This window comes from Thermobia domestica, chromosome 12 (genome assembly GCF_964235325.1).
Source record: "Thermobia domestica chromosome 12, izTheDome1.hap1.1, whole genome shotgun sequence".
Taxonomy (NCBI): domain Eukaryota; kingdom Metazoa; phylum Arthropoda; class Insecta; order Zygentoma; family Lepismatidae; genus Thermobia; species Thermobia domestica.
This window is the reverse complement of record NC_137465.1, coordinates 93378934-93403993: the sequence shown is the minus strand read 5'-3', so window position 1 is coordinate 93403993 and position 25060 is coordinate 93378934. Positions and strand designations below refer to the sequence as shown.

At 36.6% G+C, this 25060-nt stretch overlaps 1 protein-coding gene across 1 annotated transcript in view; it reads right to left on the bottom strand.

Moving 5' to 3' along the window:
* Positions 1-201: 201 nt before the first annotated feature.
* Positions 202-25060, bottom strand: part of LOC145665751 (uncharacterized) — a 232211-nt gene continuing 207352 nt past the window's right edge. Inside the window, exon 2 of the mRNA XM_081732883.1 lies at positions 202-1261. Coding sequence (XP_081589009.1) covers positions 1026-1261 — 236 coding nt within the window. The 3' untranslated portion in view covers positions 202-1025. The remainder of the gene's footprint in view (positions 1262-25060) is intronic.

Below are 25060 nucleotides of genomic sequence, written 5' to 3'. Positions count from 1 at the left end.
TGCTGATCACGAATTTGAAAGTTATTTTCGAATATTAGCTCTACTTTTCGTTTTACAGGCATGTCTAATAATAACGCTTTAAAAATAAATAGAGTAATGCGGGGGAAAATGCGCATATTAAGGTATTTATTAGTACTACTGAAAAAAGAAAAGGACAAGCCAGGTAAAAATTACGGAGAATAAACTTTGATTCTTCCTTTATTATAATATATGCACCATTGATAGACATATGTAGCATAGACTAAGTAATAGTGATTCATAGACAAGTATATAAAGTGTGCATTTTACCAGACCATTGGGGAAAGATGCACATATACGGGGAATAAGCACACATGTACGGCTCACAGTATGAATAAGAACGTACATTAAGAAATTGGAGCAGAGAAATATCTGTGCAATTGTATAATAAGTGCATAAGAGAAGGAATATGTAAGAAAGGAATATGTAAAAAAAAAAAGAAAATATATGGACAGCTGATAAGTAAAATTTGGCGAAATTTCATATCATTAAGAATAAAAGCAAAAAGCTTTGATAATGTTACTCGTATTCTTTATCTAGAAATTCTTGACTTTCTTCGTTTTGTTGTATATACCTATGTCTAACATGAGCACACAGATTGTGTTCTGCGACAGGGATATAGAAATGTCTTATCGTGGAAATGATTTACATGCATTGTTGAACCATGTGTTCACAACAAGAATAGACAAATTGTTCGTAGTGCACACTCAGAAGATTGACGTACAATACATCATTGCTAACACGTGCCACAAGTAAACAACATACTGTTGTCCGGATATCCTGTAACACATTTTTCATGGCACCATTGGAGATATTGCACACACCGATCCCAGCCACCTAAACGAACAGAATCTGGAGAAAAGTAATAACTACGGCAAACACCACAATAGTTGTTTGGATCAGTCGTGGCACTACGGGAATGGGCTGCACATGAGCCGTCTGCAGAGCGATTAGTTTCATGTCTCGTCTGTACTCCCAACTTTGAACCTTTCTTTAGTTGAAGCCGTTCAGGTTTCTTGAGCTTCTTCGTGACGAGTGAAGCAAGATGGCATGAAGATGTCAGCGCTTGTGCATTTCGTGGAGATATTTGACGTGCACCGTCTCTGGATGGAACTGGACATGTCAGCAAAACGTCTCATCACATATTCAGATGAAGCAGAAGAGATGTACTCTGGTGAAGCAACCAATCTTTCTGCTGTTGGAGTTTGAGTGAGTCTTGGTTCATGTTCAATCTGTGATAAGTCTGTAGAATAAAAGAATACAAAAGAGTTAAAACCTGAACCACCAACTAAACAAATGAAGAGCCGGCAGCATAATGTTCTATTGGACTGGCCATGATACTTTACTTAATAAATATTTCCGTTGTTAATAGAAAGCAGTGAATAAAATTCTTCACGCTAACAGAAGAAACCTCCATTCTTACGCAAACAATACCTTACACTGAAAACTTTGTTGGGTCTGTAATGTTACACAGTTATGCCTCGAAGTCCTAAGCCGGACTCAAATTATGGGGCGAGACGCCCGCGCTTTTCAAATTGTGTGTGCAGCAAGGAAAAGAGAGAAAGGGAGAACGGAGTCAGGTGGGGCTCAGATTGTATTAGCAACCTGATGCCTCATTGACACCAACCCACATGCATGTAATAGTGGTATGACCCTGGCTTTGATTTACTCAGATCACAGCGCCGGGTCCGGGAATGCAAATGTAGTTAATACCACGCAAGCAATAAATACATGAAAACATTATGTATTTGGAGCTATGCGTGAAATAAAAAAAATGTAAAATAGAAATTTCAACCCCGGCGTGATAGGGAAAAATCATAGGAAAAACTAGACGTCTTAGCCACTATTGAGCATGCGCGTGAAGAAGTTTCTCCAAGCTCGTCGAGGCTCGTGACGTAGCTTTCGAGCGACGTCAGACTGGCAGAAATGCGTGGGACGAAGCGCCTATATAAGCGAGGCCTGTTCGCCGGCTCGGGTGATTCTTCAGCCTGCAGTCTACGAGAGTGTGTCTCCCCTTGTTACGGCCGCTCGACATCAAATCAGGTATGTGATTATTTTTTCTAAGTTCCCCCTCAACTCGGGATGAGCACCTTGAGAATGTTTAGTTACAAATATGAAGTTATTTTCAACTCAAGACCAAATTCCCTCTTTGAGAATTAACACTTTCCCTTTGGGCCAATGCAAGTTGCGATGTACGAAGTTTCAATTTCACTATTTTCAATAAATCGCGGTTTAGCATAAAAACCTTCTAGCAGCCATTGGGTAAAGAAAGGGTTGTGCCCCTAAACGTAATGTAATATGAATTTCAAGTTGTAATTCCAAGTAACCGATTTGTAAAATTCATCTGTATTCTCATTTTTATTTTTTTTTCTATTCTTATAAATAAAATGTAAAATAGATTGGTCTCTTTAATTTAGTCAAGCTATCCCTCCCTATCTAGATTCAGCTCACAGTCTTCATATGTTACCTGGGTTTTGATTTCCAGTACAAGCTCTACCACTGAAATACGAGTCTCCCCCCCACTATTGAGACTTTTAGTGCACTTTCTCATCATCTTCGAACCAGTAGGCCAAAGACGTTTTCAAGACCGAGGCTTAAAGGAAGTTGGACTCAAAACCAACTTTGTAATACTGGGTGGAGAGTAGAGGAGTGATCTCAAATACGATTTCACAAAAGAAAGTGTACACAAATATAAATGCCAACCTAAGAAAACAACATATAACAGTAAATATTAAGGACAATACAAAGATTAACACAACAAAATCTTTTGCTACCAAATTACAATGAATGAAATAAATATCATAACTTAAACTCTATTTCTAACATCAAGATATTACTAAATGTCGATATTGGTGAAACATACGGAAATAGATATCGAAAAGATGGAAGTGTAAAATATTGTTTCATACATATTGGATAGGCAACCAAGAGTGTCATATCGTAACGTATTAGAGGTTTGATTTATAATCTTGATTCTTCTTTAATCTAGGTCGGTTTAGCATCGAGAAGATCATGGATTCGAACCCATCGGCATACCATACTGTCTGCTTTTCCAGGGTTCTTTTTACTTTAAGCAGATGTCGGGATGGTATCTTGTAAATCAGCTATGATCGACGTTCTTCCCAAATCCGTCCCCTCGTTTTTGTTACAATAGTGTAAAATAGCTCGGGATTTCATCTGCACTTTTGCGTGAAATAAAATACACATATATTTACTGTGATGTACCTCATCTTTTATTCCTCCCCTGGCGTCTAAGCCTGGTGATTCTTTTCATCTGACTCACAACAATTCACTTACCACTGTCTCATTTTCATTTTATTGATATAAATTACTTATTAGGATTATTTATTTTCGTATTATGTGAACGGATGTTACACTCTGCTTTAAAAATTCAAAGTTATCAATTGTGTTTGATTTTTTTCACACAAGCCTTTTTCTTATGTGTGACTGAAATTATATATTAACCTACCAGGTACCCAGGCTACGTTCGATGTTATTTTTAATACTTTGTAATTTTGTTCACATCACACTGTTGGGGCAATTTGCGCAGATGAGAATTTTACCCGTACATAGATCTGTGCATTTTCCCCCAAAACATAAATAAACATTGTGGTTACTGACACTGACACACTGATCTTGTCACACCCAACTGCGCGACAGCGTTTCACAAGACGGTATTTGTACTTGACGCGCATGCCTGTTGATTATCACAACTACACACAGATTTCTTCTAGTAATCGTTTGTACCACATCCTAATGTTATAATAAACACTACTGAAATACACCAATTACATTTGAAAGCCTACTTACCAACCAATTTGTTCTGTTTGCCTGCAACAACTCCTTTATACCTCTCCCTTCAACATAACACTCACCATGTTAGTCAATATTGCCAATTCAGGATTAAACATAGTACTGTGCATTTTCCCCGAATGTGCATTTTCCCCGTAAATACTATATATTCGCTTCGTTTGGGGTAAAATGTTACACTGATCCGGCAACACTAGAGAAACTATATGAATGCTCGGTTTCATTGTGTTCCTTATCTCAGTAGTGCTCTGCCATTGTTAGAAAAGACAGGTTTAGTGCAGTTATCAGCGTTTTGGGTGTGACGTTTGTGTAGTGCAAGACATAAATTACAACTACAAGTACGCAAAAATACTGGTATTTCGAATGTATATTTTTAAATAGTTGTTGGAACTATTTCAAGTGACATTTTGAGGATTTCAATAAACAAAAATGCCGCGAAATTGTGTAAACAGTGCGGATAGCTTCTGCTACGTGTGAGGGGAAGTGACATTTTCCTCACAAAAGCAGACTATAACACCACTAATAAGAAAATCCTATCAATGTTACATTGGTTGTAAAATTGGAGACCAAGATAAATCTTGGGCACCCCACATTGTGTGTAACACTTGTGCCTGCAATCTAAGAAATTGGATTAATGGGAAAGGGTGCTCAATGCCTTTTGCAGTGCCCATGATTTGGAGGGAGCCAAGCGACCACATCAGAGACTGTTGTTTTTGTATGGTTCCTTACGTCAAGAAGGAAATTTCCACGAAGAAGAAGCGGGCCTTGATCTATCCTAACATTCCTTCTGCAATGCGCCCTGTTCCACATGGAGAAGGACTACCTGTTCCTGACCCACCTAAAGAATACGATCTTTTTTCTGATGATGATCAAGAAGTTGAAGCTCCTGAATCAAGTACTTCGAAGGACCCTACGTTTGTTGTAGAAGAACCTCCATGTGAATCACATAGACTTACTCAAGAGAAACTAAGTGATCTAGTCAGAGACTTGGACCTCTCGAAAAGCAAAGCCGAAATTTTAGCGTCACGCTTAAAGCAACGGAATTTATTGCAGGAAAAAGTAAATATTTCAGTGTATCGAAATAGGGAGAAGATGTTCACTTCATTTTTTACTATGGAAGAAACACTTGTGGCATGTATAGATGTAAATGGTCTCATGAGGGCACTTAAAATTAATTACGAACCTACGGAGTGGAGGCTCTTTATAGATTCGTTCAAGGTGAGTTTAATAGTCTGGAAGAAAAACCCTACTTTTCGACCAAACCAAAAATTTCAGTATGTCTAATGTTTTTCAACGGTTTTTACCTCATTTGAGGGTGCTGAATCTGAATCTGCCGGGTGTACAAATGTACACCTTGAGCGTTTTGAGTAATTCAAGATGGCGGCCAAAATGGCGGCTGTAAAATTGATAGGAATATTTTTGTATATTTTATCAAGATTGGTATCAAATTATATGTTTTTTGGGTTGCAGATTCCAATAATAATGTCAAAAATGTTATGAAATTGATACAAATCGAGATATTCAATATGACACCCAATATGGCGGCCGTAAAATTGACAAGAATATTTTTGGAATATTGTATCGACGTGGGTATCGAATTATATGTTTTTTGGGTTGCAGATTTCAATAGTTACTTCAAAAATATTATGAAATTGATAGAAATCAATATATTCTATATGGAATATTCAGATTCGCGACCCTCGAGTTAGATACATACTTAGAACAATATTTGATACACGCTAGATATGGTCTTCTTTATCTGCGGTCAGTGGAGCGACTTCCAAGTGAAATACAAGAGTGATTTATGAAAAACGGACATGTTCTGCATTACAAACCAGGTATCTGGAATGCTATATGGTCAGACATGTTCATTGAGAATACATTTATGCGTTATGTCCATGGACCAGGGGGAATAATCGAACTTACACTAAATCCATCAGTAGTGAAGCGATGGGCTTTCAGCCTTCACACCTGCAGTCGTTTCGTAAATGACATGTATGTCATGAGAGATGCTGGACGAGATATGGAAATAACTAAGCATAAGGAAGAAATGCCATCTCGAGTAAAAGGAGATGCTGCAGACCGAATTAATTTAAAGTAGAAGCTGTCATATTGTATAGATCCTCTGAAGACCGATGATCACCCAAAAACTATTGTGAATATTGTGACAAGGAAAATTTGTTCCCAGAAAGTGAATGTTGATAATGCTGTTGAGATAGGTGAGAAGGCGTTGTGTTCTTGCGAAGAAAATCTATCAACTGGTTTTCACGATCCAATTTCAACAACGGTTCGTAATGTTTCCTACGATGACGTCAAAAGAACAGCTAGTATTGGTGTCATTGACACAGAACTCTTGTACACGCGTGCAATGTGTCTCGCATCTACAAGAGATATTGATGCTAAAGGAGTGATTTCATATGAGCTTACCGCTGTCCCCACATCTTTGTTTGATGAATATGGGACTTCCAGGTTCTGCAAAAGTAAGTCAAAACTGAAACAAATATTACAGGTAGAGAAGTCTATGAGATCGTACAAGCACGAAGATGCTATCATACTTGGGTGTGCTGTTTTGTGAGTGATCAACTGGCCATCTAACAGAACTGTTCTTGACTTCATAAAATTGTATCGGTCACATGTGCTTGAAAAATTGAAATGCAACGTGTACCTGATATTTGACAAATACAAGGAGTACAACACCAAAGGAGGAATAAGAAGCGTCAGAACAGGATCAACATGTAGCAGGTATCATAAATTGTCTTTCAACACGTCCTTGCCCTCCCAACAAGTTGTGCTTAATGTTACGAAGAATAAGGTACAGCTAGTGCAGCTGATCTGCAAGTACTTAATGACAGAAGGGTTGCCATCAGATTCCAGCAAAAGCCTATTCATCACGAGACCGGAAGACGTTACAACAGAAATAACTGCTGATTGTATCAAGGAACGTCCAGATATGAAAAACACTCACGAAGAGCCTGATGTCATAATTATCACACAAGTAGTGATGATAGGTAATCAGCTGGCCAGAAATTGTACAATAAATGTAATTAGTGGTGACACGGATATTCTTCTCCTCCTGATGCACTACTACCACACACAAAAACTCAAAGTCAAAGAGGAGTTATTGACATTGGATTGTCTGTGTCCAAACACCGTGATATTGTTTCAAACTTACTAGCACTTCATTCACTTTCTGGCTGCGATACAGTTCCTACTCTATATGGCACTGAAAAGCAGAAGACAATGAAAGTACTACAAAGTGATAAGGAGCTTCAAAAGCTTGGAAATAAGACATCACTACTTGAAGATGTGATTCAGGAGGAAACTGAGTTTACAGCTTCTTGCTATGGTAGTAGGATAACTGGCCCTACAATGTCTGATGTCAGAAGAAATGTCTGGCTGAAGAAATTGTCAAAGAAGACTGCCGTAGATGTGCCGAAATTGAAGAGCTTGCCAACAACTAGAGGCGTTCTCTGAAAATGTAAAAAGAGATCATTTCCAGGCTTGTATTTGGAAACAAGCAGATAAACCAGACCCACCAGACACTGGATCCGACACATTTTGGGTGGTATCGTGATGAGCTGAACAAAACATTGAAACCAGTTACTGTACGCCGGGAAAGTGTGATGGCACCGAAGGACATCTTGAAGATGGTGAGTTTCGGCTGTTCTTCTGAAAACATGTGTAAAGGACGTTGTGGCTGTGTGGCAAATCATAATAGCTACACTGACTTCTGCAATTGTGAAGCCTCTGAACGATGCAAGAATATCTTCACGCATCAAAATACTAGGAATCTAGAAGACGAAAACATGGATACTCTTCTGACGAAGACTGACAAGTGACTGATCTGTGATATTTATTATTTTGTTCCCGAGTAACATAGAAACATCAGCATTTTGTATTGTAAATGTATATATTTCGCTTTAATGTGGCCAGCAACATAATTCTTGATTAAGAAAACGTCCAGGAAAAAAAATATAAGAAAATCTTCAAACCTAAGCTTATGTTCTTGTTTTCTTTTGCACACAGAGAGGAATGGTTTTGTAAATAAATATAAAGAAGCCCAAAATGTGGAAAAAATGGTCTGGAGCGCAAACAAGGTGAATTGCAGTGACGGAGAAAGCATCAACACCCAATCCAAAATTTCAGTGTATCAGATATTGTTCTAAATATGTACCTAACTCGAGGGTCACGAATCTGAATATTCCATGTTGAATATATTGATTTCTATCAATTTCATAATATTTTTGAAGTAACTATTGAAATCTGCAACCCAAAAAACATATAATTCGATACTCATGTCGATACAATATTTCAAAAATATTCTTGTCAATTTTACGGCCGCCATATTGGGTGCCATATTGAATATCTCGATTTGTATCAATTTCATAACATTTTTGACATTATTATTGGAATCTGCAACCCAAAAAACATATAATTTGATACCAATCTTGATAAAATATACAAAAATATTCCTATCAATTTTACAGCCGCCATTTTGGCCGCCATCTTGAATTACTCAAAACGCTCAAGGTGTACATTTGTACACCCGGCAGATTCAGATTCAGCACCCTCAAATTAGGTAAAAGCCACCGAGAAACATTAGACATACTGAAATTTTTAGTTTCGGTGGATTTCCTCCAGACTATAAAGGCAGTGCTTTTACATATTGGAAATGAACTTCAATTCCTGTAGGTTACGCAGTTCATATGAAGGAATCTTATGAAAACTTGAAACGTTTACTTCAAGCCATTAAATATTACGATTATTAGTGGCTCATTTGTGGTGACCTTAAAGTAATAGCACTGTTGCTAGGTATGCAGTTAGGGTATACAAAGTATTGTTGCTTTATATGTGAATGGGACAGTAGAGATCGTGGATCTCATTACCGCAAAAGTGATTGGAGTACCAGAGAAACTCTTCAGCTGGGAGTGAAAAATGTGCAGCATGAACCTCTGGTAGGTCGTAACCGAATTTTGCTTCTCCCTCTACATATTAAATTAGGTCTTATGAAAAGTTTTGTTAAGAGCATGAACCAAGAGGACGAGGCCTATAAGTACCTAAGAGGACAATTCCCTCGATTAAGTGATGCCAAAGTTAAAGAGGGTGTTTTCATAGGGCCACAGATTAGGCAACTATTTAAAGATCACAAGTTCAACGAAATTCTCCAAGGTGAGGAGAAAGCTGCGTGGGAAAGCTTGAAGAGTGTTTGTTCACAGTTCTTGGGAAGACACCGAGCAACAAATTACAAACAACTGGTAGCAAAGTTGTTATTGTGCTACGAAAATTTTGGTAGGAATATGTCTCTGAAACTCCACTTTCTTCATTCACATCTAGACTTCTTTCCCGAAGATTGTGGAGCAGTAAGTGACGAACATGGTGAGCGTTTCCATCAAGATATTGCAGCCATGGAGAAGAGATATGAGGGAAAGTGGAGTTCTAACATATTGGCCGACTACTGTTGGACTATTGCAATGGATGCTCCAGATGTAACCTACAAAAGGCAAGCCAAGCGAAGACGCTCAAAATAAAATAAACATAATCCTGTACAAGGGATCAGTTGAAACTTTTGTCTACATTGCAGTGTAGTTCTTGCACAAGAAGGTATTTGTACATATTTTTCAAGTTTTGATGTTAATACTGATTTTTATTACGGAATTGTTAATGTTTAACTTGACCACGGTTACTTTATTTTCTGTATCGCTGTGAAACTGGTATTTGCGCAATTTTGAAAAAGGAAGCACAAGGGTATAGAAAGCTATAGATTAGGGTACTTCTAAACTCCCCAGCTTATCACATCACAGTGAAGTAGATAAAAAAAAAGTGAAATGTAGGTTTTTTACAAGGATTTTGCTTAAATTTACTATAAATATTAATACATTTGTATATATACAGCTACTGTTGTACAAGGGCGTTTTTTTCACAACCTGAGCTAAGAAAATTCTTCTATTATCATTTCCTTTCATATTATGCTTAAATGAATGCAAAAATCACAATTTCAAAGAATTTACATACTTTCGATCAAAATTTGTTGAACAGTGATAATTTCATAAGTAAACTAAGATAAGTCATATTTTCGCTTTTTAGGTATGTATATTATTAGTTAAGTAATTTCGGAGTTCCGAAGAGAAATCTAATTGAATTTATTGACCGTGTCTAAAGCGAGAACTCCCAGTCACGACCTCTCTTCAGTTTTATTAAAGGTAGGAAAGACTGAGAAAGAAATAGATGAAGTCATGGGGAAGGTAGAGGAGAGAGAAGGAGGAGAAAGGAGAATAGAAGAAAGAAAGAAGTACTAGAAATGAAGAAGTACTGGATTATTATGGAAATATAGTGAGAATCCTTAAATAAATATTAAAAGTTGATTCATATCCGAATTTTTATTATTCGAGAATCAATTCTGAATTGTTCTTGATAGACACATGTTCCCTCATACTACTCTGACCCGGATCCAGATAACTGCACAAGTTGGGGTTACCCTGTCCCAGCCCAGATGATAAGTATTAATTTACTCAATTGTCTGTTATTTCGGAACATTAAACAACTTTGAACCCTTAACTGATTTTCCATAGTGGAGATCGAACACACATTTGAACTAGCTAAGGAAATAAAAAAAATCAACGTGATACATGAGTTTTTCACAAATCGGAGCTCTTGAAATTCTCGAAAAGATTATCTCTATCCCAGCTTATACTGTTGTTTCGGCTTGCCTTTCAGAGCCGATTTGGATTAATTTAGAATTAGTTATCCTTCATGACTTCGGTCATGAATCAATACACATATATTATAGCCATACACATATATAGGAAATGTTATTATTTTAAACCAACATTAGAGATCACCACTTAAAAACTAAACTTATCACTCATTCACATAAACACACACACAAGCATACAGGACAATGTATTGTTACAGGTAAACCTGCTTTGAAAAAAAACCATCACCTTGCTACAGTTTGTTAACATTTATTACACCTATCAATAATAAAAACAAAGATGTTAAATTACATGCAAATCAGGGTACATATATCATTAGACATATAATGTTAAATTATGTTAATGTTAGAATGGAAACAAGAAAAAAATATCTTTCAAAAAAATAAAATACGAATTGAACATTGATAACATTGCATTATATCTTGGTGAAGAAGGTTATTTTTTAAAAAAATAAATCTGTCAACGAGTCTTTTCTCGTCGTTTCAGATAACAAATTACTCCACGTGTCTTTACGGCACTTATTTGGTGTCCAATGCACGTAATTAGTCTTTATTCGAATATGCACATAAAATAGTATTAACACATTTTCAGTTTATAGAATTACTTTTTTATATATTTTAATCCATTAGTGAATTATGAAAGAAAAAATTCTCTCATTGGCTTTAATTTAACTAATTTAGTTATTTCATTACTTCATTTGTTATTTAGTTAACTAAGCATCTCTTAAATTATCATCATATCATGTGTTATTTCACACTCGTACACTCGTAGTCATATTGGTACGAGTTATAAAAACTAATTTTTTTTTAATTCGTCGAGGTTTTGATACCACTGACGAAGAATAATCTGTATGACATTGCATAGGTTGTTAGACACTTCCACATCACGATCACTAAAATTACACACTATTCGGGTTTCAGGGGTTTGTGTATGTCAAGGGTAATGAAAATACAAAGGAAAATTAAAGGTTCATGAGATTAAGGATAGACTTGATAATTTTGGGTTATGATAACCTGCCTTATTTACATGCAACATGCAATTAGTACAGTAATATTTTATGTTAAAATACACATACAAGTTAATTACATTACAAGACTAAAGATGAGGTTTAAAATAAGGCGGTACATTTCGAATTTACGCTTTACAATTGTCGAATTTTATGAAATTATGGCAATCAATGTAACCCTCGGGATAGGGAATAAGAGTTTATTCACATTTATATAAGTATTTCAACGTTATACGATTTCCTTCAATATTACATTAAAAATCATTATATTTATAATTCAATATATATATTTTTAATCATTATATCGCCATTTCAAATTAATCATCCCGCTCAATAGAATTTTTTAGGTTACAACACTACATCATGTACAACAAAACATATTCGACTATACAATGAATGAATAACCGCGAAATATTGTAAACACTTACATCCTTAATGATTTCAAAATAATAAACATTCAAAGTATAAGGCAGACACGTAAACTGAAATACGATACAAAACATTTATTCGACAGTTTGCCATCCAGATGATAAAACCTCAAAATTTAACGTACACTTACGGACCCAAACATCTAGAAGAAAATTCATCTCTGTGGCACTTTATAGAAACGATGAGTATTAGAACGGTAAACTTCGATCAGAAAATGGTAAAGGAAAACGAAAGCAAAGTTAGATTATATAATATGCGATCGATCACGACTACAGCGGGTCAAATAGTGATAAAGACTGTCCCTTGATATCTGACGAGAGTGAATACCTCCACAAATTATGTCTCGCAATATCTCAATTGAATATAAAAGTTCAAATAAGGTATGTAAAATGGTTGAATTGTCAAGCTAAAAACAGTGGAGGGAAGGTTGAAAAAACTTTCTTAGAGAATAGGAAGATAGAGAAAACAGCCGTGACAAAGAGAAATAAGATAGATCACTAGATACTACAAAGAAAAGTGGTCGAATTTAAACACGCGACAATACATAGACTTCATAGCCAAAAATATATATTTAAATATACCGAAACAGTTGGCCTACTAAATGCATGTCTAAGACATTTCTTCAAGTGCGAGACGAATCCGTGCCCAAAATGAAATTTTCATAAGGACAAGGGCTTTATGAAAATCCCACTACACTCTCTATACGGTCAATGCCATTGCAGACCCCGGAACTACCGGAATGAAGGTGTAGTTTCTAAATTTACAAATTTCTAATACAAAAAATATCCGAATCCTCAGAATCTGGGAAGAGTTCAGATTAAAGTATGAAAAACTAGTGTAGAAGTCGATAAAATAAAGGAAATCCTAACGGGGTTTTCCAAAACTAAGAAAAATAAATAGAATAATTTTGTACTGGCAACTTAATATAAGCCAAATTTTGCCAGTCGCTCACAGTCTACAAGGTTCACTACAACTTGACATGCCGATTTATTTCGATTACTACATAGTTTAGAAATAAGGAAAATTATGATATGTGAGGGAGGGAACATCGACACCCTGGTGCGGAATTATGAGGATCTACTGTAATAAATCTATGCTATTTACTCTTACTCTTCCCGTCACCTCTACGAACAGTGATGAACTCGGCTTAGTAGAGTAAGGTTGGAAAAGAAAAAATCTCAGAGCAATCAAGTAATATCGCGACTATAAGAATAGACTCATATACTTAAGCTGTACCAATTATGAAAACAGCTATACTGTTCTGTAGTTACATTTAAACTATCCAAAAATATTTACTACATAAACGCCACTCACATCATCAGACCAGATAAGCAGTTAGTACGAACGACTATGGTTGAATGTCAAGCCACGAAGTGAAAACATAGTCGGTCATTGTTACACACTTCCTCATACGAAATTCTAATGTAGGGGTCACTGCTCGAACATTCATCATCCTATATAAACAATCAATACCTTAGTAGTTCTTAACAAGTGGTAAAGAATATACTCAAGGTGTCCTATCATTTAATTACACGCACTATATTATTTATATATGTATTATTATTATTATTATTATTATTATTATTATTATTATTATTATTATTATTATTATTATTATTATTATTACTCACTTATATTCATTCACATTTTGTACCCTAGATTCATTTCTAGACACCCTATTCTTTAATTATACCCAAGACTATTAAAAGCAGTCCCATTCTCTACTCTCAAAATCTACATGTCACTTACGAAACCATCAAGAATTGACCAATACATATGAACTCGCACGAACCTAAACTTAACTCTTTCAACAGAACCTACACTATATTTACACTTCACAGCTTAAAGGTCGTGTATACGCAAGTAGGATTCAATATTACTTACTGTACTCTTCAATAAATATACCCGTAGTCTGATATCAACACTGAGATTAATTACCGAAAGGAAAGAAAAAGAAAATTTTGAAACTATGAACTGACGATAGAGAGGGTCTAGGTTAAAACTCCCACAGGCAAAACTCCCACACTCAAGAAATGTCAAAACGCCCACACAATCGGTCATAACTCCCACAGTAACGGACAAATCTCCCAAATGCACGAACGGTCATAACTCCCACAGTCAAAACCCCCACACTCAAGAAATGTCAAAACGCCCACACAAATGGACAACACACCCACGCATAGCAATGGTTACAATCCCCACATAAATGGACAAAACTCCCACACGCAGAAATTGACACAAGCACCACACAAATGGACAAAACTCCCACCTTTGAAATGATCCTGATTGCACGTCTTGTAAGTTTCACACGCTGAAAACAATAAAAAGAAGTCCACGGGTGTTTTCACCGTTCGTGCATTTTGAAGGTTTGTCCATTTGTGTAGGAATTATGAAGATTGTGTGGGCGTTTTGACATTATTTGAGTGTGGGAGTTTTTTCTGTGGGAGTTTTGTCCATTTGTGTGGCGGATGTGACAACATCTGCGTGTGGGAGTTTTGTCCATTTGTGTGGCAGATTTGTCCATTTATGTGGGGATTGTAACCGTTGCTATGTGTGGCAGCTTTGTCCATTTGTGTGAGAGTTATGATCTTTGGGGGTTATGACCCCTTCCCTGTGTGGGAGTTTTGGCTGTGGAAGGTATGACCGTTCTTGCATTTGGGAGATTTGTCCATTTGTGTGGGAGTTATGATCGATGTTGGGGGCGTTTTGACATTTTCTGTGTGTGGGAGTTTTGGCTGTGGGAGTTTTGACCTACTCCCGATGGAGATAGCGTCATATATACTGGTTTATGTTCATTTTTCACTTGTGTTCACTGTAAGCACGAAAGTAAAGTTCATTTTTGTTAATTATTTAATTATTTCGCTACAAAACGGATAATGTTCTTCAAGATAGACAACTAGTAAGGTACTTTATTGATTTCGCTACACACACGGACTGTGGCTGACATATAATTTGTAATATTGACGAAAAATAAACAATTTTAACTTTATTAATCGTCTTAACTATATTAATAAACAACCGGCTTTCGATGCGTGAATATTCATTAGCGATTAGAGGGCGCCACAAGGTGACAATAAACTGTGTACTGGAAAAACGTGCTTTGTACTCTATTAGAAGCTAACCACAAATTGTATATTGTGAAATAACGATACGGAATCACTATAGATTTGCATTACGGAGGAATTTGTATATTATGTTAGGCCAGGAGAGACGAATAGTTAGGAATCAACATTTTACTATCCTTGAGCAAGTTAATAACCCTTTCACACATACATACTACATCACATACGAACTAAAACTACACATACTAATACATATACATACTAATACTTATTACTACAAACATTTAAATTCTACATATCTAGACTAAACAAATCACTGAAATCACATTTTTAATCTACTTTGATACAAAAGAAGGGAAGAGAAATAGTCCGTGCCAGGTGGGCCTTGCACTCAAAGTAACCCATGTTTTCAGTTATGAGATTATTGTTTATAGCCCTAGAAAGGTATATCAAAACTATTAAAGTAAAGATCTCTTTCCTGAAGAGAAGGAAACCTTTACGAAACTATTTAACCCATGATACGTTGGAAGCTGTGAATTTAAAAGTAAAATAGGAGTCCCTACTACAGTTTACACTGACATAGTAATATTGAATTTAACTAACACTAAACCATATACCCATTTCTAAATAAATCATATATACTGAATACACAAACTATATACTATATTGGACAGGCTACCGAAAACTAAATGAAAGTTTGAGAGTAAAGGAAATTATTCTAAACGTTTCTGAAACACCAAACCTTAGTTTAAAAATCACTTAAAAACCGGAAAATCGATGCACTTCACTATGAATCCTGTCCATAGCTATTTGCATTCCCAAACATGGCGTCTGCTGAATCGAATTCCATATTTTACTGTTTCTGTCTGTTTTGAGATAAAAGATCAATGTTGCAAGACTCCCATCACCTTCCGAATTATTTATTTCTTAACTGAAACTAATTTTACCTGTTTATTTTACAGAAATCTGGTTCTTTAAATGAATTTACTGCATCGCTGCGACTTTCGTTGTTCACTCGATGACTACTTTCAGACAAAGACCGGGTAAATCGTGCCAGAATACTGAGGTAGAATTTAGTTCCCAATCAAAACAAGGGGATTTTCGCTGCGGAAAGTATAAAGCGAGTAAAAAATAGTGAAAACTGGATCAAACCAGATTTTTAGCAGAATATGCGTATCTCAGTGGAACGAAGGGGGTCTAAATTATTCTACCAAATATTGGATTGGTGGACAAATTCAGAAAATTCTACCCAATTGCTGACCTATGGTTTACATTGAAATAAAAATGTAAAATTTCCATAATCATCCAATTGAGGTGCTCATATACAGAAATTTACCATGAAATAATATATAAATAAATAAATAATTCTCCGAAATATAATTTTTCCTAATTATTCTGAGCTCTTGAGTAAATTTTGATTTGGACAAAGAACAAACGGATTTAATACGTAAACTGGAAATAACAGGGTAAAATCCAACAATACACAGCACGGTCAAAAATTACTCGGACCCCAAAGAAAGAAAAACAATATGCTACATCAATTGCAATTGAATATTACACACGGAGCACAAAAAGTATAAGATACCGAGAAACACTTTTATTGAAACGATTCACAAAAAAGGTTCCATACCCTAAGCTAAACGTCTATTCAAACCAAAAAATGCAGATATAGACCATTTTCGGTTTCCAGGTTTATTGAAATGGAACGAAAACGGTAACAGATAGCTATAAGCGTTTTTTTCTTTTCAGTCTGTTCAGCGTTTCAACGTATTATTACCACCTGTAACTCTCAACTGAAACCAAATGTAATTGAAATTTACTAGTACTTGCAGTTTCAATACTGATTTCTAAAGAGCGAAAACGGTAAGTTATTTCGAGAAGTAGTTTAGTACAATCGATTCAGCGTCCCAGGAATACATTCAACCTACTTCGGTAACTACTTATTCATACCGGAAGTGGTTGAAATTAATCATTTCTGATTTAAGTATTTTTAGCTGTATAACAAATACGGTAATAAATAACAAGAAAGGTTATTTTGCAGTCGACTCAGTGCTCAAGAGAACATATCGTCACCTTCCGCAACACTACACCAAAACCAGAAGTGACTAGTGCTTTCAGTTTCAATACAGATTTCTATTAAGCATAAACGGTGAGGGATATCGAAAGCGGTTTTTGGCAATAACTCAGCATCATAAATGATTAACGCTAACCATCTATTCAAGACAGAACTGGCAGAGACCTACTATATCCCGCTTTCACGTTTATTACATACCATAAAACATGGTAAAAAATGACGACAAACTTTCTTCTTTGCAATCAGTTCAGCGTCTCAAGATAGCACATCATCACCACCTATAGGGTAAAGACATATCGAAGGTACCTCGCGATCGTGGTCGAGGTTTAAGTCGCGGTCGCTATCTCGATGTCTAGGTCTAGATGGATGAAGGGCGCACATTGCCATTAGGTCGCACCCTCGCTGTAAGTTCTTAGTTGAAGGAGAAACATTATTGGGACGCGTGTGAATTATTGTATAAAAATCACTGCGAAATTACATTTTGAAATTGAAAGAACCAAATAGTTTATAAATAGGAATGGACGCGAGACGAGAAATGAAAAATGCTAAAGCCTCATCTCTTGTTTCGCAAAAATATTTGAGTCTAATCTCTTGTCCATCTCTATCAATAAATCAAAGGCTTTTACATTTTTTTCAATTTTCTGTAAAGAAATGCCCTCTTTCAGCACTCAGACGCTAAATCATTTCCCAGTAAAAGTAAAAAATAAAAAATAAGAACAGGTATGTCTTCAGGTTTCGAGGTGGAGGTGGTATTAACTTCAGCAAATGAAGTTTCATCACTGCAATTCCATTATTCGACATTTCCTCCCTATGGATATGTGACTGTCTTTACAGGTATCAGTGACGAATTTAGAAGAAACTCTTTTTTATTAATCTCGGAATAATAGGGGGGCGTGGAGTGTTTAAGGATAGATATGGTTAATAGTATTTTTTTTTTCTTTAGAAATTTAGACGGACCTCAGCTCGAAAGTCTCCTCTCTGTAACCGCCATTGCCTTATAAATTAATAAGTCACAATATAATTCTCAAATAAATATGAAGAACTTATCTTACATTCCCATTTCTGTTGCTATTTTTTTTTTCATTCTCTATTTAAAACGTGGCTATAATAGTGTTATTTGTGTTTCTTATCCCATATTGCTGGAACATTCCTTACTAGTTCTATTAATATGTCTTTCATAATCAAATTTAATAATGCAGCAAAACCTCTCGAGCATAGACACACAATCCTCTGCAGACGAAATTCTAAACAAATGAAGACTTTATTCCGTGCAGCGCTTCAGGAAGAACCAAGGAGAACATGATCCACAGCGAAGTTTTCGCTGAACATCGATGTAAAACAAAGTCGGTTGTTCATCATTGCTACCACTAATTCAGCCTTGTGGTCACCTCAGGTCGCGATGTAGCGTACATCTTCGGCATGCGCTTATTTACTTGAATCCTTGTGTTTGAGCCAGTATCAAGGTAGCAACCGCGACTTAAACCTCGACTTCGATGGCGCGGTACCTTCGGTATGTTTTTACCCTTACACTCTACTGAGACCGGAAGTACTTGAAATTTACATGTGTTTGCGGTTTCAGTACTCATTTTCAAAGAGCAAAAACGGTAAATGGTTTTGAAAAGAGACTTTTGTTTTGCCATCTATTCAGAGCTCTAAGAATAGGTTCCATCTTCTCCGTTACCTTCTATTTAAACTGGAAATGGTAGAAATCAACCATTTCTGGTTTCAACGTCTATCACTATAGAATAAAAACAGTAATAAATAACAAGCTTTTTTTTCGGAATCTATTATGTGTCTTAAGAGAACATAGTGTCATCACTCGCAACACTATACGGAAACCGAAAGTGGTTAACATTTCTAGTATTTCCGGTTTAATGTTGATTTTGAAAGAGCAAAAACTTTAAGAGATGTCAAGAAGCCATTTTCTGAAATCGATTCGGGATTCAAAGATCAGTACTCCTAACCCTATTTCGAAACTGGAACTGGTATAAATCAACCCTTTCCTATTTTAACTTTATTACCATATTAAAAAATCTATATATATAAAAGAGAACGCACAAATCCTTTGTTCCCTCATCACGCTAATACGGCTGAACCAATTTCTTTCATTTTTGGGGGGTTATTAGGATTTGGACCCTAGATGGTTTTTATCATATCACTTTAATTTTTAATTACCAGTGTCTTGAGATAATTGACCATTCAAGTGTCCATAACGTACAAATCCTTTGTTAGTTCATCATAGGTAAAAATAAACGTATTTATATGCAACCCGCATGACCGTGTCACTCGGCGGGTTAACATAAATGACAGGCGATATAATGTTAACATTTACTGCAATCTACTATGGTTTTTATCATATCACTTGAAAGCGAAAAAGTAAAAATTATCTAAGTAACAAAGTTTATTGCGTTCCGGGGTGACCGCAGCGAAGCGGGGCGGGTTAACATAAATGACAGGCGATATAATGTTAACATTTACTGCAATCCTCTATGGTTTTTATCATATCACTTGAAAGCGAAAAAGTAAAAATTATCTAAGTAACAACGTTTATTGCGTTCCGGGGTGACCGCAGCGAAGCGGGGTGAACGCTGCTAGTCGGTAATAAATAAGAAGCTTTTTTTTTCTTTTTGCAATCGGTTCAGTATTTCAAGAGAACATATCGCCACATAGAAAACTACCAAAATCGGAAGTGGTACAAATTTCACAGTACTTTCAGTATCAATACTGATTTTCATTAAGCAAAAATCGTAAGGGAGAGTGTTTCTGATACAAATTCGCCTTCTCAAGATTAAGATTTTTCTCGACTTTTATATGAAGTGATAAAAATCTAAGATTTCGTTTTGGTTACAAAACTGATTGCATAATGGACAAATTGAAAATAGTTAGTGACAAGCAGTTTTTTGTTATGCATTTAGTACCAAGAACACGTTTTACTTCATATTGTATTCCACTGCTGCCACTGGAAGTGCTAGACATCAGTTCACTTGCTTAATCTCAATGGATTAAAAGTAAGAGATAGCGAGCAATGGCTGTTTTATATTGATTCAGTGTTTGATGAACATGCTTTTACTCCTCTATTGTAACCAGTAATTATGGATATACTACTTCAAGTTTAAGTATTGAATTCGCACATTCGAAATGAGTTTCATAACTTGTTAGGACCAATAATTTTAGTTTGATCGTTTGGTCGACAGAATATAATAGCGACAGTAATAATAGTGACAGTTATTCCAAAGTAGAAATAAATACGGTAATTAGACAAAATATTAAACAATTATGATTGAAAAAATAAAATATATATTGATGTTCACAAAAAGACTATTGTACTGACAATAAGCTAAATGTCACATATTGATCAGAAGTTACCGGGATCTTGTACTAACCAACGATCGCATCAGTGAAATTCAATCTTTACTCATTTCTTAACCTAAAAAAATATCTTGTTTTATAGGTAAGTAATTAATATTCCAGAAGGACTCTATATAAAAAAAAATGTAACTGCGCTAAAATTTAAACAAAAATAACCTGTTCAATATGTTTATTGCTTCAGAACTAACAAAGAAACCTCCATCATCGCATATACATGACAGTTGCCTGAGAATAAGTTTAGCCTCAATAAAACATATAATAATATATGACAGTTGCCTAGACAGTAAGTTTAGCCTCAATAAAGCAGCCGGGTCAATCCATACGAAGTGGTCTTGAGGTGGTTGTTCGACCACCTCCGAAAATTATAAACCTTTGAGTGTGACGAACCTTGTCTATGAGAAGGTCAATATCTATTTTAAGTGCACCACGCCAAATCTCCAAGCTGGAGGATCACTCCTTGTTGTCTGTCCGTGTCTGTAATATTCACAGCTAACCTTTATATTTAGAGGCTTTCTCCTCGATCCGCAACCTAAGGACGCTCCATATCATGGTGACAGCTACCCACATTATACAAACTGACGGGTATTATTGTAAACAAATGCCACATCGAACTCAGTATACTCCGACGCTTTCCCTGGATAGCTCATCTTAGTTTTATTAATCTTGGAATACATGTTTCATGTGATGGTCAAAGCACGCTCCTTATACTCCACTACTGGTATTCCTTTGACATCCAAGAACACTACTATCATAACCTTTCTCCTAGAAAACGTTTTCTCAGTCTTTGCGGATTTCTTTGGTGAGTTGACATAACTCCACTCCATTGATTGCTGTTTACTTCAGACGTTTAAGTACGAGACCCATACATCATCGTCAATCGCAATTTTGTTAAGAATGAGCTCTCTTTTTTCAGAATAGAATACGTCCAAGTCAGAGTTCATCTTATGTTAGTTCTGGTACCTAAAGAATACATATACATATGTAGGGTGTAACAGCTCGTTGTTACAACTTTTGGGAGGTGATTCTAGACATGAAAACAAGGAAAAGTGACTATGGAACACAAAGTCGAATACCACATCTATCCGGAGCTAAAGGGCATCCGAAAGTGTAAAGAAATGAATCCACTTGGAATTGTGTCAAAAAGATGAGTCATTGAACTGCGGAGACAAGCTGTACACAAAGAAACAGTGTGCAGAGAATCGAAAGTACGCTCTCAGTTTACAACCGATTACTGTATTTTTAGATTATCTGTGAACTGTATCACCTCCCAAGTGTTGTAAACAACGGGCTGTTGCACACACTATATATATATATATATATACATGTGTGTGTGTGTGTGTGTGTGTGTGTGTGTGTGTGTGTTCATGCTCCACTTCTATTTTGTTTTTAAATATTTTCTTTTAGTTCAGAATTCGATTGAGATGGGTCTGACTTAAAATGACCCAACGTCAAAAAACCTCAATCAAAGGGTCGTGTCACAGCCCTGCATGGGAAGGGTCCGCATCAAAAGAGCCCTATCGGAAAGAGTCCCACGAGAAAGCTGCCTCGCGTCGAAAGGAATGCAAAACGAATCTTACTAGTTATACAAAACGGTAAGACGTCATTAGACTGATCAAAAGGCCTAATACGAAAATTTCATAGTACTTACACGTAAGAATAAGTAGTAATATTAGGTATACACCTGAGAGAATTTGGCTTATAATACTGAAACTGAATGGTATGCAACCAACCTAACGTTTACGTAAAGTTTTTTTGCATACTTCAAAGGGATGTAAAGTGAAATTAATTCCAACCGACCAAAATGGAAAATAGGCCTACAACTTTTGGTAAAATTGAGTTATTTAGACTACTTTGTCGTGGCCGAACCACAGATGAGTATGTAGCTAGTTTTATTTTTGAAATATACCTTCAGAAGCAGAGAAGCTTGTTTCGTATGTGCCAATTCATTGAATTGCATAGGGATGGTTAACCTGTATTTTCAATTCACTCAAAAATTAGAAAATGTTACATACCATCATGTTACCCAAAGTTCCACACACATATAGGGCTATCTCGCTACTTTATATATAGAACATGAACGTCTGAGATTGATGATATAGAAACAAGCATTGTGGGCCTGTCTACGTGATAACCGATACTCGATGCACGTCAGATTAACTCATGATCATGCTTGGTACTTCCACGTAATACGAGCAATATGTTGAATTCGAACAAGAATGGGTTTCCTGAACACTGGACCATACATATTCCACTGCATGCATAACATTAAATTTGCTTCAAATTTCTACCTATGAACAGTTGGCAATTCCTTTGTTGCAAATTGATATTTCTGTGAGTGTGGTTCGTGCATTACATTCGGTTCCAGAATGTTGCTGTTCATGGCAACTGGTTTCCAACTGCAGTTTGCCTTTAATATCCCGCCCCCTGATATGAATCTTTTCTTGGAACTATTCGAATATTCAAAATTCCATTCCCTTCCACAGCATAGATCTCTTCTACAGTTTCTGTAGATAATGTCCATTTCTTCCAATAATGATTAAAATATTAGAATAACCACTAGATCGAATCGGATTTGAAAACCCGAGATTATGTGCGATGCAGCAACAAACGTTGTGGATCTGCCTACATGGTAACTGATATGAAGTGCACGCGAAAGTAACTATGATTACTCTGTACTGCCTCATGACAGAAGAAATATAACACATTCGAATTGTTAAACAAACTTATCACTCATCCTCGTATTTACTTTATGGTAATTTACGTTTACCTTTGATTCACCTTGTCCATAGTCCTATTTTCGTTGAAGGCAGTCGTTTCCCTAATGAGAAGCAAGTAACCCGGGACTGAATGATCTGCACCCTTTTCACTCAGGATTTTTGACCAGGGATGCTGGTCATCTTCTTCGGGTCTTTCTGGCATGGAATCGCGACTTTTGAGTGTTTCAGATCTATTGTAGTATGCAGGGACATAATAACATTTCTTATTTCCTGTATATATCACACCCACATCCACATCACCCCCGCCATATATATATATATATATATATATATATATATATATATATTTGGTCTAGGAATTAATTCGTGCGGTTGGTACGCACACATTGAAGCTGTAGTACAAACACAAAATACATAAATACCTTAAGAAAAATATTGTCCATCGCTAGCCACCACTTTCGCCCATCTGTCAGGCAATGTACGGATTCCGTGGCGAAAGAAGTCCTCATCCTTGGAAGCGATCCAGTCAGAGACCCATGTTTCGATATCTTCTGAAGAAGTAAACCGCTGTCCAATCAAATCGTTGTTCATGCAATCGAACAAGTAGTAGTCCGAAGGAGCAACGTCTGGTGAATACGGCGGGTGGGGTAAAACTTCCCATCCGACATTTTCTAAATAGGTTTTGACCGGTTTTGCAACATGTGGGCGAGCGTTATCATGTTGAACAATAAGTTTATCATGTCTGTTCTCCCATTCTGGTCGTGTTCTGGCCAGAGCTTGCTTCAAACGCATTAATTGTCGTCGATAACGTTCTCCATTCATAGTTTCACCCGGTTGCAGCACCTCATAGTACACCACACCTTTCATATCCCACCATATGCACAGCATAACCTTTGCACAGTGAATATCTCGTTTTGGTTGTGATGGACCTGGTTCACCTGGTTTCACCCAGGCCTTTTTTCGTTTAGGGTTCTCGTAATGGATCCACTTCTCATCACCCGTAATAATTCGATGCAGAAACCCCTTTCTGCTCTGTCGTTGAAGCAGCAATTCGCAAATGGTTTTTCGTCTTTCAACGTCTCTGTCTTTCAATTCATGTGGAACCCAATGTGACTTCTTTTGAATCATTCCCATGGCTTTCGAGCGTTTGGAGACTGTTGTTTGATCAACGCCTAATGCTGCTGCAAGTTGTTCCTGCGTTTGACACGAATCCTGCTCGAGCAATGCTGTCAATTCTTTGTCTTGAAATTTTTTTGGCTGTCCAACTCGCTCTTGGTCTGCCAAGCCGAAATCACCACTTCTAAACCGTGCAAACCACTTCTGACACGTTCGCTCAGCTAGAGCATGGTCACCATACACTTCCACCAAAATACGATGACTTTCAGTCGCACTTTTCTGCATGTTAAAGTAATGCAGCAGGACACCCCGCAAAAACACTTTATCAGGCACAAATTGCGCCATGTTCACTTAACTACAAACTGGTGTTGTTGACGCTTTAATCCACTGCCCTGTACTACGAACGATACGCGATGACAGGGGTTTGCAACACATGTGTGGATACACGGAACTGTGGGACGCTCCGTTCGTTGCGCCATCTCTTGTCCACCCGCACGAATTAATTCCTAGACCAAATATTACTGTGCAAGTAAAATAAATGTACAGATGGTTATCAGAATATTGGAGACACCTGGATTCTCACGTCAGATGTCAGGAATTCCAACGGTCAGATGGCGAACACAGCTCCGGTCTGTAGCTGTTGATGTGTTAGGACGAACTATGGGCTACATGTGGAGCAGAAGAATGACAGTGTCAGTTAACTCAGTAAATACTGATAGTGTAAGATGTGCGACCTCTCTGATTTT